This window comes from Spermophilus citellus (assembly GCF_964194105.1).
Source record: "Spermophilus citellus genome assembly, chromosome: 9".
Lineage (NCBI taxonomy): Eukaryota > Metazoa > Chordata > Mammalia > Rodentia > Sciuridae > Spermophilus > Spermophilus citellus.
In genome coordinates this window covers 128,576,190-128,593,052 of record NC_138191.1, presented here as the reverse complement: position 1 = coordinate 128,593,052, position 16,863 = coordinate 128,576,190, and the positions used below count along the sequence as shown (strand labels likewise).

Sequence of the window (16,863 nt, the reverse complement as noted above, 5' to 3'; positions counted from 1 at the left end):
ACACATGCTAGGCAAGTGCTCTACCACTGAGCCGTGACTCCAGCTGCCCCCGCGGCCCCCCCCCAGCCTTTTTTAAATAAAAGAGGTAAATCTTAGTTCAAAACTGGGAAGTAATATGCTGCTTAGAAATACATACAAAACTGGCAAAAAAACAAGGAGAAGCTGGGGATGATTGACACAAAGCCAGGATAGTGAGGAGGGTGAGTGGGTGTACATGAGGCTCTTAATTAGAGGAATAGACAGTGAGTCCCAACTCTCAGTTTTAAGTTTTTTGCAGTACTAGGGCTTGAGCCCAGGTACTGGTTGAACACTGTATCACTGAGCTATACTTCCAGCCCCTTTTTATTTTACTTGAGTCAAGGTCTCACTGAAGTACTGAGGCTGGCCTCAAACTTGACAGTCCTCCTGCCTCAGCCTCCCAAGTTGTGCCCTGCACTTGACGTGGGTGTTTATTATACTTTCTACTATAATAAATTTTATATATTCTACAGCTTGCTGTTTAATGATAGCAAAATACTTTTTTTAAAATCTGAGAAATACCTTTTTTATTTTCTGTTTCTCTTGGTACTGGGAATTGAACCCAGGGATGTTTGACCACAGACCCACATTTCCCTATCTATCTATCTATCTATCTATCTATCTATCTATCTATATTTATTTTAGACTGAGTCTTGCTAAGTTGTTTAGGATCTCACTAAGTTGCTAATGTTGGCTTAGAATTCGCAATCCTCTTGCCTGGACACTGAGTTGCTGGAATTACAGGTATGAACCGCCATGCCCAGCTACATTTTATTTTATTTTTGAGACAGTTCTGCTAAGTTGCCCAGATGATTTTCAGGCTAACTCAACTGTTTACATGCTTTGCCTTGGCTTTGATTGATTGCAGGATGTGAGACACATAATGATCAGTTCATTTCCAGAGTTCACCTGGGTCTTTTGAAGCAAACATCAGTAACCTGTTCTCTTTGTGCTTTAGCTCAGGTTCAGATTGAAGGTGATTTCCTGGCATGTTCTTTCTCTATACTTGAGGAGCAGCCCATGGACATGCTTCTGGGACTAGACATGCTTAAACGGCATCAGGTAATGAAGAACTCGTTTGCACCTACTTCTTGTGTGTTCTATGGCCATTATCTCTATGGCAAAACCAAGAAGCGTGACTTTCATACCCACAACGTCAATGTCGTTCCAAGAAATAGCATGTCTTTGTGAAATCTCTCTGGGAATCTTGAGTCTTTTTTTTTGTGTTCACATGTTAATGGACAATTTGGTTTCCTAGTGTAGCTTTAAGATTCTGATTAGAACTCAATAAGTTTTACTGTGAGTGTTAAGTTCAGTAAATCTTTAGTAATTCTTAGATGCTGATCAAATAGTGCTTGGAAGAACTTCCAAATTAAGGGAAGTACAATAGATGATGTCAAGATTAAACTTATTTTATTATAGAGACAATAATTTGAATATATATTAATTCATGGTCATATTTTTATTTCTAGCCTGAAGCCTAATAATTTCACCCTGATTAAAGAAATAGTGTTCACTAGGTAATAAAACTTTCATAGTGGGCTTTTATATGTAGTCAGTATTTTTATGTCTTTTTTCTTTTTTTTTTCTTTTTCAGTAATGGGGATTGAACCCAGGGGCATACTACCACTGAGTTATTATGCCCAGCATTTTTCTTTGACTTACTATTATTATTTTTTTCAGACAGCCTAGACCTTGGATTTGTGTTCCTCCTGCCTTACCTTCCCAAGTTGCTAGGATAATAGGCATGTACCTCATGTGTTTTTTTTTTTTTTTTAAAGAGAGAGTGAGAGAGGGGGGAGAGAGAGAGAGAGAGAGAAAGAATTTTTAATATTTATTTTTTTAGTTCTCGGCGGACACAACATCTTTGTTGGTATGTGGTGCTGAGGATCGAACCCCGGCCGCCCGCATGCCAGGCGAGCGCGCTACCGCTTGAGCCACATCCCCAGCCCCATGTGTTATTTTTGAATATTTAAAAATTTAATTCCAGCTGGGTGTGCAGTTAAGTGGCATAGCTTTCACGTAGTGTGTGTGATGCCCTGAGTCAGATTCCCAACACCACACACATACACCCAAAATCCTAGAAAAGAATTTGCATCATATTGACTTAACATTATGTATATATGTATACATAAATCCTAATTCATTAACCTTTACTATCTTTCTCTGTATGTTAGTCATAGCATAAACCAAAACTCTCCAATTTTATAAATATATGTGTGTACAACTATCCTATGTTAAGTTGATACAACAATGACAGAAATGGCCAGGCACAGTGATGCATGCTTGTAATCTCTGACGCAGAAGGCTGAGGCAGGAGGATCACAAGTTGAGGTGAGCCTCAGCAACTAAGCAAGACCCTGTCTCAAAATTTTAAAAGGACTGGGAATGTGGCTCAGTGGCAAAGCACCCCTGGATCAATCTCCAGTATGGTAACTAAAACTAAGCAACAACACAGAAAAGGGTAGCATACATATAAAAAATATTTTCTAAAATTCGCCTTGTACATCTATCACTTTTGAGACCATTGGTGTAGAATTCAAGCTGTAATTTGTATAATAAGTGAAAGAAGCAATGTATAAAACTATGAATAGTATGGTCTCAATTTATAATCAGAAGTGATCAAATACTTTTTTAAAGGCAAATAAATATAAAAGTGTATCCTGTAACAATTATCCTGTTATAAACTTTGAGTATTAAAAAGAATTATAAATGGTGCATGGTGGCACACACCTATAGTCCCAGCTACTCAGAAGTCCAAGGGAGGAGGATTCCATGAGCCCAGAAGTTCAGGGCAATATAGCAAGAGCCCATCTCAAAATAAACAAAAAGATCTAACTTAGCAGACAATGTCACCAAGGTTAAAATTTAAATGGTTTCCAGATAAAAATAGGGTGTTTTTTGCAGCCATCTCTCCCTGTCCTTGTTGCTTTTTGTGAATGGAGTTTTAAATTCGGGATCATACTTTTTCTGCTTGGTGCTTTATCTGCTCTGGTCATTTCATTTCTTCCTCCTAAGTGTTCCATTGACCTCAAGAAAAATGTACTGGTGATCGGCACCACAGGCTCACAGACCACCTTCCTTCCTGAGGGAGAGCTACCAGAGTGTGCCCGGTTGGCATATGGGGCTGGGCGAGAGGATGTGCGGCCAGAGGAGATTGCAGACCAGGAATTAGCAGAAGCCATTCAAAAATCAGCAGAGGATGCAGGTATTTGGATGGCCAAGCTCTTATTGCTTGTGGTATCAGTGGGGGTAAGGACCTTTTCCATTTTTAATGAGTCTCACCATCGGTTTTAGATGTGCTCATTGTCTGTCTTCTTAACTGCCTCCTCCCATCTCTTTATCCAATAAAGAGAAACTCTATGTTAGCAGATCAAGAAATAGCAAGTTCAGTTTTTAGTAGGCTTCTTAAGACATCTTTTTTTCCTAAAGGAAATTGTAACAGTAAACAGACACTTTGAAGTTCAGCAGTATTTCCCTAAAACTTTCTTTCCTTTCCTTAATCCATTTATTTTGGACAGTAGCATTGTCATTATGACTAAGCAGTCTTAAGTTTTAAAATTTACTGAAAATGCTACCACCAAAGAGGAAAAAAAAAAAAAGCAATGAGAATCACAGCTGAACAGTCATCAAAATGTAGCATTTTGTGCTCTGAGATCACAGTGGTGTTGTCAGGCCATAAAACGGTATATAAACTATTGTAGTCAAGTTACCCATGCTTTTTTCTCAGTGTCTATAGTGTTTTAGTCTGTTTAAACCTAAACACAGAGCCAACACTGCTGGGTAAAATGGAACAATACGGTTTTGCAGAAATCCCCACCTGTAATAGAACAGTGTCTCTGGGATTCATTTTCTAGAAGCTAAAAAGAATTAACTTCCAAGTTTGGGTTATTTGAAAGTCTTGAGCCAGAATAATTTATAAGTATGACTAATCTCACGCATTGCTTTTTCTAATACAGTAAAATGTACTCGAGTTATCAGTTCAGGGAATAGCTTTCTCCCGTGGATGAGATAACGAACTTTAAAATTTAAGCAGATTTTGCCACACTTTACTGGAAAGTAGTTGTAGTTGCAGTGTAAATATTTTGAAGGAAGGGGAGAATTTTGAACAACAAGCAGTCATTTTATTCTTAAACCCAGTACTGTAAGCTTAAGTGAGTTGGACATACATAGTTATCCATTTGGGGGGGCGTAATTTGTCAGCTTAATGATAATACCATGTTTAATGAGAGGATATATTACCATTTCTTCTCTCATAGTTATGATGCTAATATTGGAGAAATACTAGCTAATGATAACAGTGTTTTCTAACCTGCAAGTAATAATTACCCTCTGTGGTAATTACCTTATTTTAATAAAAAGTTTAGGGGATTAAAATACATACCACAGATATTTTAAGCTCAGTGAAGGGTATGTATCAATTTTAAAGAATTAAAAGGAAATCACTTTTTATCCAGGTCATTTTTCAAGATTTTTTTTTCTTTTTTTTTTTTTTTTTTTTTAGTTGTAGACAGACACAGTATCTTTATTTTTTCTTAAGTTTAATTAGTGAAATAATTCTGTAATATCAGGTCCTATTTGTTTGGAAATATGACTTTTCAGTATCATCACAATCAAAATTATGGCTAGGTGTGGTGACACATGTCTGTAATCCCAGTGGCCCAGGAGGCTGAGATAGGAGGATTACAAGTTCAAAGTCAGCCTCAGTAATTTACCGACACCTTGTCTCTGAATAAAATATAAAAACGGGCTGGGGGTGTTTCTCAGTAGTTAAGCACTCCTAGTTTTAGCCTCTGTACCCCCACTCCCCCAAAATCAATTTTTTAGGGGGGTATTGGGGACTGAATCCGCCTTGTACATGCAATTCAAGCCCTCTATCATCAGAGCCGTATCCCCGGCCCCTCAAAACTCTTGGTTTTTAGGTGAACATATTTTGGAAAAGCTGTTTCTTTGATACATGCTTTATATCAAAGTCTACTTATTTTTTTTCCAGGAATTGAAAACTAATTTAGAGTAGGATCTATATCTAATGTTTTCTAATGGTGAAAATTAAAGAAGATAAGTCAGGATAGAAGTCAGTTTTGGTTTCTTCTAAAAATGAATCTCAACTAAGAAATGTGGAAAATGATTTTTACACATGTTCACTAACCTTTATTCCCGGAGACGATTTTCTTATCATCTAGTTCCATCTAATGGATTTCCTTTTTTTCTCTTTTCACACATTTGCTGAAGTTCTCTATGTGTAGATGTGTAAAATTGATTTCTTTACACATTCAATTAAAGTATCTTGAAGTTGACACATTGGCTTTACCTGTTGAGAATTGAAGCAGCCAGCAAATCTTTTGGATGCCCAAACTGTGGAAACATTCCCCAACTTTGTGCTCGTTCCTGGTCTCAAGATGGCCAAGGCGTGGAGACTGTAACCCTGCATGCTGTGTAGCTTGCAGTGCTAACCCAGGTTTGCTTGTCTGTTTCCTAATCCAAACAGAGCGTCAGAAGCCATGATGCATGTGGTGTGTGTGCTGCGGCTGGAGTGGGCCCAGACCAGGTATTTACAGACGTCGTGCTCAGCCTTCCATCCAGTTGATGTCTGTGGTCTCAAAGTCTCTTATCTGCAATTTTAGAAGTTAGCTTCTGCCATTTACCATTTCACCCTGTTATGTTTACAACTGGCCTGTATAGACATTTGTATGTATATTGTCCATTATCCCTACCACCAGGTGTTGGTGCACATCTGTGATCCTATCTACTCAGGAGGCTGAGGCAGGAAGATCGCAGGTTTGAGGCTAGCCTAGGCAACCTAGCCAAAACCCTGTCTCAAAAAAAGGGCTCGGAATGTGGCTCAGTGGTAGAGTGCCCCTGGGTTCAATCCCCGGTGCCACCAAAAAATATATATATGTATATATATTCGTCTTTGGAGATGTCTGTTTTTATGGAGCTCATGAGTCTCTTTCCTGAGAATAATACTGCACATAATTACCTGGAGTTATAGCATGCAGATATTTTCATTGTCTTTGAAAAAGAAATGGACACTTAAGCCAAGTGACTTGTCCAGGGTCATGGATTAATAACAAGCCACTTCCATTTCTTGTGATATAATAGGACTTTCTTTTCTAAGGTTTACAGGCTGGTTGTAATTAACTCATAGCATTTACTTTCCTTCTCCCAACCCTTGCCTTGTAAGAACAGGATAAAATTCCTCATAATTTCATTATTCTTAATATCCATTTTCTTTGTCCTCTTCTCCTAATCATCCTGTAGTCCTGGCCCATCCCTCCCTACTTAGGCTGGTGAAATTGATATTTCAGCTTCAGGAGGGATTGTGGGCCATTCTCGTGGTCAGTATGAAACCCAGTGAGGCTGCTTTCCCCTTCACCTCACATGGTTATAAAATTGGCATGCTGGGCACAGTGGTGCATGCCTGTAATCCCAGCGGCTTGGGAGGCTAAGGCAGGAGGATCGCGAGAAATAAAAGTGCATACCAGGCCTGTGTAATACCGCTGCATATTGCTGATATGGCTATTTCATTGCAATGCATTTGTGTGTATGTGTGGTTCTGGGAATCAAACCCAGGTACTCACTCTTGCTAGGCAGATATTCTGTCACTGAGCCATAGTCCTTGTCCCCATACAGTGCACTTTTTTATGTGAGCATTAGTACAAAATTGGACTTCTTCTAGAGGCAGCCTTATTGCTTAGATTCATAAAAATAATAACTTCCTAGATTGTAATGATAACAGGTTACACTGAGACGTGTTGTTTTCCTGCTTACTACTAAACTATAAATAAGGTAAGACTGTTTTATAAGAAGTTAGTAACTTCCTGACATAGTGCTTTATGTTTCCTGTTAACCAGTATTTGGAATGACATAAAGCTGTTTGAATCATGACTGCCTTCTTAAGCTCCCATATTAGAAGCTAACATTCAGCCCAAATCATTTGAATTGCATCTAACCAGATATAACATAGTGGCCAGCCTTCTTAGCAGCCCTTGGACTTTTAACTATAGGTACTAGAATCTTCATAGAGGTGAACTTTTAACTGGATCCACATCAGGAGGGTTGAAACTGATGCTTTATGGTGGTGTTATGATATCTGACTTGAGCTAGTGTTTAAGCCTGTGTCTTACTTGAGTAAATTTCAGCGAACCTAGATTGCCTATTGACACACTGTGATGATCTCCCTATGCTGCTGTCCCTGGGGAATCCCCTGTCCTTAATGTACTTCAGTGGTCTTAATTTAGTTGTGCTCTATTAATGTGATAACTGATGATCCTTTTAAAGTTGCAGTATTTCTTAGGATAATGATTGGGATTTAATGTCTGTTCTTTACTTTTGTTTTCTGAGTCAGATGCTCACACAGTTTTACCATGATTGGGAGAGTCTGGCTAGAAATAAAACAGAACATTTGCTTCTTTGTATTCTGGAGGCCTGCAATGCAAGCATTATGTAAATTCTGCTTTCTTTTTATAATTCCTGCTCCATCTCAAGTATACCTGGTTTTGGACTCTGTTTTGTAATTTCAGTGTTCACATTTGAAACACAAAAAAGTGTGTGGACCCACAAATCATTCTAGTGTGAGGATTCCTGAGATCCGTGATGTGCTTAAGAATCACTTGGGGAAGCGAGGCTCTGGGCACAGTGGCGCACCCCTGCCTATAATCCCTGTAATCCCTGATGGAGACTGAGGCAGGTGGATTGAGAGTTCAGAGCCAGCCTCAGCAAAAAGCAAGGCACTAAGCAACTCAGTGAGACCCTGCCTCTAAATAAAATACAAAACAGGGCTAGGATGTGGCTCAGTGGTCAAGGGCCCGAGTTCAATCCCTAGTACTTCTCCCCCACAACCCCCCCCCCTCAAAAAAAAAAATCACCTAAGGAGCTTATTGAAAATGTAGATTCTTGGGTCTGCTCTGAGGATGGTACCTCAGAGTTTGCATGCGTAACAAGTGTTCAGGCAATTTTAGGGTGAATGGTGAAGAAAACACTCTTGAGGATTCTAGAGTTCTAGACTAACTGGAATAAAGACAAGTAAGTGTCCTTCAGACCTGAGTGCTGACCTAGCATAATGAGTGTTAAAAGAGTATAAAAGAGAATTCCAGGTTTATGGTCCCAATTATATTATATTATATTTTATTTTTATTTTTTTTAAGAGAGAATGAGAAAGGAGAGAGAGAGAATTTTTAATATTTATTTTTTAGTTCTCAGCGGACACAACATCTTTGTTGGTATGTGGTGCTGAGGATCGAACCCGGGCCGCACACATGCCAGGCGAGCGCGCTACCGCTTGAGCCACATCCCCAGCCCTATATTTTATTTTTAAATATTTATTTTTTTAGTTGCAGTTGGACACAATACCTTTATTTTATTTATTTATTTCTATGTGGTGCTGAGGATCAAACCCAGTTCCTTGAATGTGCTAGACAAATGCTCTACTGCTAAGCCACAACCCCAGACCCTAGGGTCCCAATTTTATTATCCTGTTTAAATTTGTATCTGATAATTTAGTGACGTTTCTTATCTGTTAATTAATCTTATTGGTTTCCCTTTTGTTACAGAAAAAAGTGGTAAAGAATCTACCTCACTGGGAATGTCATCCTTACCAACTTCAGATGGATTGAACCATCCAGCCCCTTCTTCAGGACAGAGTCCTGAGATTGGCAATCCTACGAGTCTTGCTCGCTCTGTCTCTGCTTCGGTCTGCCCTACCAAGCCCAGTGACCCAGATAGCATCGAACCTAAAGCTGTGAAGGCTTTGAAAGCTTCAGCTGAATTCCAGATAAACTCCCAAAAAAGAGAACATCTTTCTCTGCAAGATTTTTCTGGTCCTGCTTCCTCTACAGACCAGTGTCCAGCTATGCCTTTGCATAATTCATCAGAAGAAGCAGTTTTTGCAGATAATCTGGAGAAATCTGCTGAAAGAAGCACCCAGGGCCTCAAATGTTGTCTCCACACAAGACAGGAAGCTAGTTTATGTGTCACAGCTACAAGGATGCATGAGTCACAGGTGGCTGTAGGTGAAAAGAGTCGGCCTCCAGAAAATCAGAACCTGAGTCAAGTAAGTGGCTTTCAGCCTCACGAAGAACCAGAGAACGAACTACATGAAGCTGTACAGCATGATGCTCCACGTGACCAAGAACATCTTTGTGACATGAGGGACCTTCATGAACTTCCTGAAGAGAGGCAGCAGGACCAACAAGAAATATCTTTGGAAACTACAATGAAAGGAGATGGGCTTCAGCAGAGTGTGGATCTTCAAAGTACAAAAGAAAGTTTCCTACTTTCAGGACGCTTTGGCTGCACAGATTCAGAAACGCTTATGGAAATAGATGTAGTCGAACAGTCCCTAGTTGCTGTACTTAACTCAGCAGGCAGCCCCGAAAGCATTGGTGCATGTGACCTCCCTTCAGGTAACCCCCTGATGGAAGTAGAAACATCAAAATGTAACCCCTTGCCGGGAAGTCTCAATAGTTCTGTTTCCACTCAGGATTTACAGCCCCCAGAAAGCAGTGCTGAAAGGTTTGGGACAAACAACGAATGTAGCAGCTACCCCCACTCTCTGAGTCTCTGTGGCAGTTGCGAGCCCTCTGTGGAGTCAGCAGAAGAGTCTTGTTCATCTGTAACAGCAGCCTTGAAAGAGCTTCATGAACTTTTAGTCATTAGTAATAAGCCAGCTTCTGAGAGTGTGTCTGAAGAAGTTGTCTGTCAATCAGAAAAAGGAGCCAAGAGCCAAACAGGTATTAAGGGCTTTTCAGAAAGATGGACCCAAAATGAGCATCTGAGCCACAGTGAACAGTGTTCACAAGTCTCCTTTTATCAGGCCAGGTCTGTATCAGCCGAGATGGAAAACTTGGGCACTGTCCCTGGAACTGGAATAGAAGGTGTAGGAAATACTAACTTCAGGGGTCCAGGTGATAGCCTGTTGGCTGACAAGGAAAGTGTCCCCAAATCTAAGGAGTCAGGAAGTGAGAGCAGCTGTGTCACTGTACCTTCAGCTGAATCATCTAATCAGTTACACTGTACTTTAGGTGCAGAAATTTCATCCAAACTTGTAGCAGGTGAGGAGGATGCACTCAGTCAGACTTCTGAGCAAACTTCGCCATCCAGTTTCATTTTGGTTAAAGACTTGGGTCAGGGCAGACAGAATCCAATAACAGCCAGACCTGAAACCAGAGAAAATGTCTGCCCTGAAGCTGCAAGGCCGTTTCTCGAATTAGAGCCACTTACCAGCCATCCATCAAGTCCCTCCATTCTTCCACCATTAGTCTTTCCTGCCACAGATATTGACCGGATTCTCCGCGCGGGCTTTACTCTGCAGGAAGCTCTCGGGGCTCTGCATCGAGTCGGTGGAAATGCAGACCTTGCACTTCTTGTTTTGCTAGCAAAGAACATTGTAGTTCCTACGTAACTATGGGAAGGTGGGCTAGCCCGTACTCCATTCCCTTAACCGAAGCTCCCGACACACACACACACCATACACACACACGCAGTACATGTAGAGACCTGCAAGCAGAATGTTGAGCCAGATTTTTTTTTTAAAGATTTTTTTCGGCCAAAGTAATTTATGATCTCTTGTCTGATGAATTTGTCTATATTACTTGTTAAAATTTGGGCCTTTTTAAATGTATTGGCAGAATGTGCATACAAAAGCTTTTTATTCTCTGAAGATGATGTATTCTGGAATAAAATGGAGGTTTTGTGTATAGCATACCATTTTAGAATGAGAGTGAATGCTTTGAAAAGCAGAAGCCATGAGAACTCCCACCACCCAGGCAACAGAGACTGCCCGGCTTCATGCCGCGGCCGTGCTGTAGGCAGGGATGGCTTGTTGACTCAGTCGTCAGTGTAGAAACTTGACCACACAGTTTGGTGTTTGGAATCATACCCATTGTCTGTGTGTCATGATTAACCAATTATAATAGGAAACAAATAATTCAGTTAATATTTCCTAGAGCAGTATGTTTTTATTTGTGTATTCAGGCTTTGACATTTTAATAGGGTGAGCAGAAGGGTTTGAAGCTCAGGCTGCTTTGAGCATCACAGGCTGCTGCGTGAGTTGCTTGCCAGGTATCTTACGACATTGGATGGGGTATGGTGGAGGGATTAATGTTAGTGTGAAACACGGTGCTACCCAGATTTAAAAAGGGAAGGAAGAAAGACCCAATCGTAGCTCCCTTTGTAAATGTCAAGGACTGAGTGAATAGGTAAACACTGGAACTTACTAGAGATTGGGTTTGTGAGCATCTCACTGACATCTCAGCCCTTAATGACTGAGGAAGAAGGCAGATTCCACCAAGAATTGAATGCCAGCAGCCTACTTCATTTCTAACCTGTCTTCTAGGAAGTTTAAGAGTTCGCTTTGGACTGTGATCTGAGCATAACATTGAAGAGTGATAGGTACCTTGTCTCTGGTTCATCTTGGTGTTTAGAATGGTCAGTCTGTTTGTCCTTTGTGGCAGTGAAAATAGTAATTGTAGTTTCTGACCCAAGTGGCCTTGGTAGAGTTTTCCATCCCTTTCTTTCCTCAGGAGTTTCTTTTTAAGCAAGATTTATATTTATGTTTACCATGTCAATTAGAGTGGGGCATAATATATAGACGTATTTATTGTGGCCTTTTTTAATATAAAGACTAGCCCTTGGAAGTCATTGTCCTGTGGGCCCCACTGTGCAATAATCCTATTGGATAGGTTTTAGGTAACTTTTCTGGAAAATAAACTGTTCTCCTAGGACCTAGCAGGAATCTGAAATCTTGGTTTTCTTGAAAAGAATTTTGAGAATGATAATCCCTGACTTCAGGTTATAGTTTGCAACTTGTTTGAACCAGAAGTTTTCAAAGAGTGATTTCTGATCTTCCTGTTAGATAATTTTGTCTAAAATCTCTCTCTGAAAACTCATTCTTCCCATCAGAATTCAAGTCATTGAGCACAACCAAAATGGAGGCTCATATCTCAGGAGCTTTTGATTAGAACTTTAATTTAGGGGTGCTTAGAGGCATTTCCCGACTCCCCATCCCAGTTTGTTTTTGCTGTGTTTGTATGTGTGCTGAGAGAGTTCAGCAGGGGGATGGCAAGTCACATACATGATCCTTTCTAAAGTGAACAAAAGGCTGACGGAAAGAGTCATGGTTCACTGCTTTCCAGAGGGTGCCCTGAACAGCAGGTCAGCCAGTTGTCCTTAGGGTGCTCCTGTCGACAGCCGCATGTTGTGGACCCTTTGCCTGCCCTACACCAAAGATGGGAGATGCACTAGGAAACTGCTCAGAGGGTTTGTTGGCCGACTCTTCAAGCTGTGATTGTACTGAGGAGTTGGTGCTATGATTGAGACAAATTCCAGCAGCAGTGCAGCAGGGCCCCTTGTCTGCTTTATGGGTAGTGGTTTGGGGGTGTCTCAAGCCTATAATCCTTGGGACCGCAGGGTGGGGGGGTGGGAATTTATTGATAGTAGACTTCTCTCCAAAGGCCCTCTGGGAAGATGGGCTCGCAGCTTGCTTGGTGAGCCATGGCCACTGAGTTTTTACAACATGGATATTTGGGAATTACTTCCAAGTGGGATATGTAATATCAGTCTGGAAAAAGATTTCATTACAGTAGCTTTTTATGTATGTATATGTATATTTATTTTTAGGAGAAAATCAAATAGACCTGTAGTCATATAGTTATTAGGAGTACTATAAATGAGCTTAACCCACTTGCCAAATATCCTCGTCCCTTTTGTCATTTTCTTTCATAGTTGCTTTTGATTTTTAAAGTCCTAGCAGCTCAGGAGCCTGAGGCAGGAGGATTGCAAGCTTAAGGCCAGCCTGGGCAACATAGCAAGTCCCTGTCTCAAAAAGGGCTAGGGATGTAGCTCAGTAAGGGTGCCCCTGGATTTAGTCCCTAGTACCGCCAAAAAAAAAACCACCAACTCCAGGAATATAGAGATTCTACATAGGCTTCTAAGAATAAGATGAAATCATTGGGCTGGACATGGTGGTGCTTGCCTGCAGTCCCAGCAACTCAGGAAGCTGAGGTACAAGGATTGCAAGTTCAAGGCTAGCCTCAGCAACTTAGCAAGGCCCTAAACAACTTAGACTGTCTGAAAAAATAAAAAAGGGCTGGGGTGTGGCTCAGTGGTTAAGTGACCCTGGGTTCAATCCCTGGTACAAAAAAAAAAAAAAAAAAAATCCTTGTTGGCCTAACAGCTGACCTAACAGCCATAAGAAGCAGTGGGTAGTTCCTTTACATGACTAACAGTGCTCAATTCTGTGGCCAATACTTATCTCCAATGGTGGTCTCTTCACCAAAGAGCAGAGGGTTTTCCTGTAAAACTTGGCTATTTCTTGGGTTCCTGTGTGGAAGGTGCATTTGGTAACCAGACAGCTCTTCCTTGGGCTCTTTAGCAGTATGAACTGTTTCCACTTGTGCCTGTTCAGGGCTCAGCCACCCAGGAACCTTCAGCCTGCAGCTTAGGTTTTAGCCAGTGACAGGTCACCAGTTGCTTGGTCAAACAAACTGCACAGATGGTGAGCGCGTGGAACTCCCTCCAGGGGCTGTGGGTGGCTTAATGGAGAAGCACTTGCCTGGCACCAGTGAGGCCCTGGGTTCCACCCCAGCAAAAAAGGTCACTTTTCTATCTTGCAGCCTCATGGCTGCAGGCTCCTAGTCCCCACATTTTCTCCTAAAGCATTTCTCTAGCAGGGGGGTGCCTAGGAAGGACACATGAGACTGATTTCAATATTTCCAGTTCCTGTGAGAGCTGCCTGTTCTTCCCTCACCAGTTTTCTCACCTCTAGCAGAAGCCATAGAAATTTAGTTGGTTTGACTTTTCAGCTCATGTCTATAAATACATGTGTCAGCTATCATACATACAGTGATTGACAGATGTCTTACAGTTGATTTTACATAGATTAAAAACAAGCAATTTTGATATCTAGACACATTCTTCACTTACGGTGGCTTTTGCCCACCATCTGTATAGTAAACTGCCTTGCAAGCAACCAGCCTGGAGAGTCACTGTATTCTGAATGCTTTTTCCTGTAGCTGCCATGGTCCGGGGTGAGCAGGGTGACTGTGCAGCTCAGATTTCCAACCAGGGGCAAGCACCATTAGCAGCTAACCAGGCTGGGAGCGTAGCTTAGCGGCAGTGCACATGAGGCCCTGGGTTCAATCCCCAGCACCAAAAAATACAAGCATATAAATAAGAAATGCCAGCTGGAATGTGCATTCTCTAGCAAAAAGGCCAAAATTTCTCGTTTGAGATTGGTGACAGTGTGGTCTGCGGCTGAAATAGAAATACAGTTATCAACAAGTTTTCATCCTAGAAGATGAACATACTTCTTACTGGTCTATAAAAGAGAAATGGCTTTGTTCCCCTGAGAATAATGCCAATATCTCTTAACAAAGTCAACTCAAAACCTGTCGTTGAGAATTAGAGGTGAAGTCTAGGTTCAAGTTTTATACTCTATAGAGTGTCCTAGGAGCTCATGGAATAAACTGAAGAACTTAGGGCGGCCTTTTGATGTACTTGCTTTTCCTTTGTGCCTTAGTTTCTCCAAATAGCAGCAGTATCAAGTTTTGGTGGGGAATAAAAGTGGGAATATCGCGGGAATCCAATGTTTTGAAAGAAGCCCTCCTGGGGATGGAGGGCACAGTGTGGTTTTCTGGCTCACCATCATCACTGGGTTTCCTGGATAGGAGGGTTGCTACGTAGGTTTTTACATCAGGCATACCAAAAGCACTTCCTAGAAGTTTTTTGTTGTACCATCAAATCATACATGTTGGAAAGGAAGTTGGCTACTCCCTTCAAGCCTATGCAATCAGGTTAAACAAGAATTTATTGCTACTTCTTGATTCATCAAACACCAAATGCCCACATGCCAGGCAGTGATGAACTTGGGTGACTAAAACAGATGGGAATACCCTGCCCTTGTGAAGCTTTTGGTAGGGAGACACGAAGCAAATTTTAGCTTCAAAAGCAAGACATATCTTTTGTTTAATAGCATGCTTTTTTATTTTAAAAGTCAGCTGGTTCCAATTCAGTCAACTGAGGGGAAAGCTCATAGTGGAATCAGATGCTGTGAACCTAGAATTACTCTTTAAATTTTTATGTTAAGAGCAAAATCAGGAAGAAAAAATGTGACATCTGTTAGAAATACCTGAAGTCAGTTTGTGAAAGGTGACCCTGCGTGTGCACCTCTTCCTTCTGCCCAGACCTCCTTCCATGCCGCAGTGCCCTCCCACACCCCTTGAGTGCAGCTGCTCTGGAGTACTGACCATCTGGGCTCCCAGGAGTGAGCACAGTGCTATTTTAAAGCAGCCAAGTGCCACATGTGAAAATGTTCTAGAAAGTGTAGCAAGTGATGGTTTGGGACCGGGTGGCAGGGAGGATTAATATATAGAAGGATTCAGGACCGCTCCATCAAAGAGACATTCTCTAACCCAGTATTTAAAGTGTCACAATATATGTTGTAGTCCTGAAGCATAGAGGTAGAATTTCTGAATCTTAAGCTCTTGGTGACTTCTGAGGTTTACAGCTAGGGAACATTCCCAAGGGTTTATTGGTTACCAATCCAGATCCTCGAGCTCTACAACAGGAGAGGGTCCCGCTGATAAGTTTTAGGACACCATCTTATGGAAGGAACCCTGTCAAGGAGATGTCCCTGGGCGTAAGCATAAGAGAATGTTTCTTCTACCTAAAGAGGTTATTGTGCAGATGATGGGGAGGTGGTACAGAACACTAGATGAGGAGCCGTTCACAGAACTGTTTCTCAACCATGCAAAGGTTTTCCTTAGCTACAGGGAGGAACTGTGCTGGGGCATTTTTTTTTCCTGGGAAAATGCATCTAAGGGAGATGATTTTCTTTACAAGAGTTTGTTTTACCTTGAAGGAACACATCTGTAGCCTACAGGGTGGACCTGCATTTCATGCCAGAGCTAGTCAGATTGGTTTGTCCGCTCCTTAGCCAGACCATTTACTCCTTCCTTAAAGCCCCACAGATTTTGAGTTTATGTTCCCCATCCCAAACATGACCATCTGACTGTTTAGATTTCTGTTCTCACTGTCCTGATCATCCTTTTGAGATAATCCTGGTGATCCACTCAGCAACTCAACACGTTGACTGAATTTGCCTTGTCACTGTGTACCTATCATGAAAAATAATTTCTGTTTTTATTCCAAATCTCGTCTTCGTGGCAAGTTGGGCTAATGGTCTTTGCACTCAAGAAGGAGTCGTTTACCAGTTTTATAGCCATATTTGGCAAGCTGTAGTAAAACGAGACCCTTCTTTTCTTTCCCTTATTCTTGCAGTTGCTCATATATTGCAAGATGTTTTGACTTTTCTTTGAGCTTTGAGACTACTGCATCTTAAGAACTAGGCTGGCAAGACAGGTTGCCAGTGGCTCACTCACTCCCAAATGCTTTGGTTTTGAGAGTTAGGAAAACTCTTGAGAACTTAAGGGAACCAAACTCAGGAATCCCAAAGTCGGTTGCGTTGTGCCATTTAGGGTTTAGGGCTGAACATAGGATCTGTCTGCAGCTGAGTGAAATAGATGCCTTTGAGTTTGAATTTTTGTCACATACTGAAATGTAAGTCAGCCCTAAATAATCTAAAACACTTTATTTTCTTTTTTAATAGGAACTTTCTGAAGAAAAAAGTGGTGTGTAAAAACATTTGATATTTAAGACAATAAAGTTTTTATCATAAGAGTTTTTGTTGGATCAGTTTCTTTTAAATTGAGGTGGTGACTTCACTTTTGTCCGTGTCCCTGCCCCTTATACCCAGGCACTGTGATTTGTGACTGTGTGTCTGAACACAGAAAAAATCAGCAGCCCAGAGCCACCTTCTGATACAAAAGACATGCCCTCTGTATCCCT

At 41.3% G+C, this 16,863-nt stretch overlaps 1 protein-coding gene across 9 annotated transcripts in view; it reads left to right on the top strand.

The window, feature by feature from the left end:
* LOC308655976 (protein DDI1 homolog 2) overlaps positions 1-12,753 on the top strand; it is a 42,187-nt gene extending 29,434 nt beyond the window's left edge. For 2 of the 9 annotated variants that reach the window (XM_081306486.1, XM_081306487.1), the window contains 3 exons: positions 977-1,080; positions 3,037-3,226; positions 8,571-12,753. In XM_081306486.1, coding sequence (XP_081162612.1) covers positions 977-1,080; positions 3,037-3,226; positions 8,571-10,420 — 2,144 coding nt within the window. In that variant the 3' untranslated portion in view covers positions 10,421-12,753. Of the gene's footprint in view, positions 1-973; positions 1,081-3,036; positions 3,271-5,506; positions 5,567-8,570 lie in introns of those variants that run through there. The other 7 variants (XM_081306493.1, XM_081306492.1, XM_081306489.1 and 4 more) reach the window with 7 other exon arrangements.
* Positions 12,754-16,863: the final 4,110 nt, after the last annotated feature.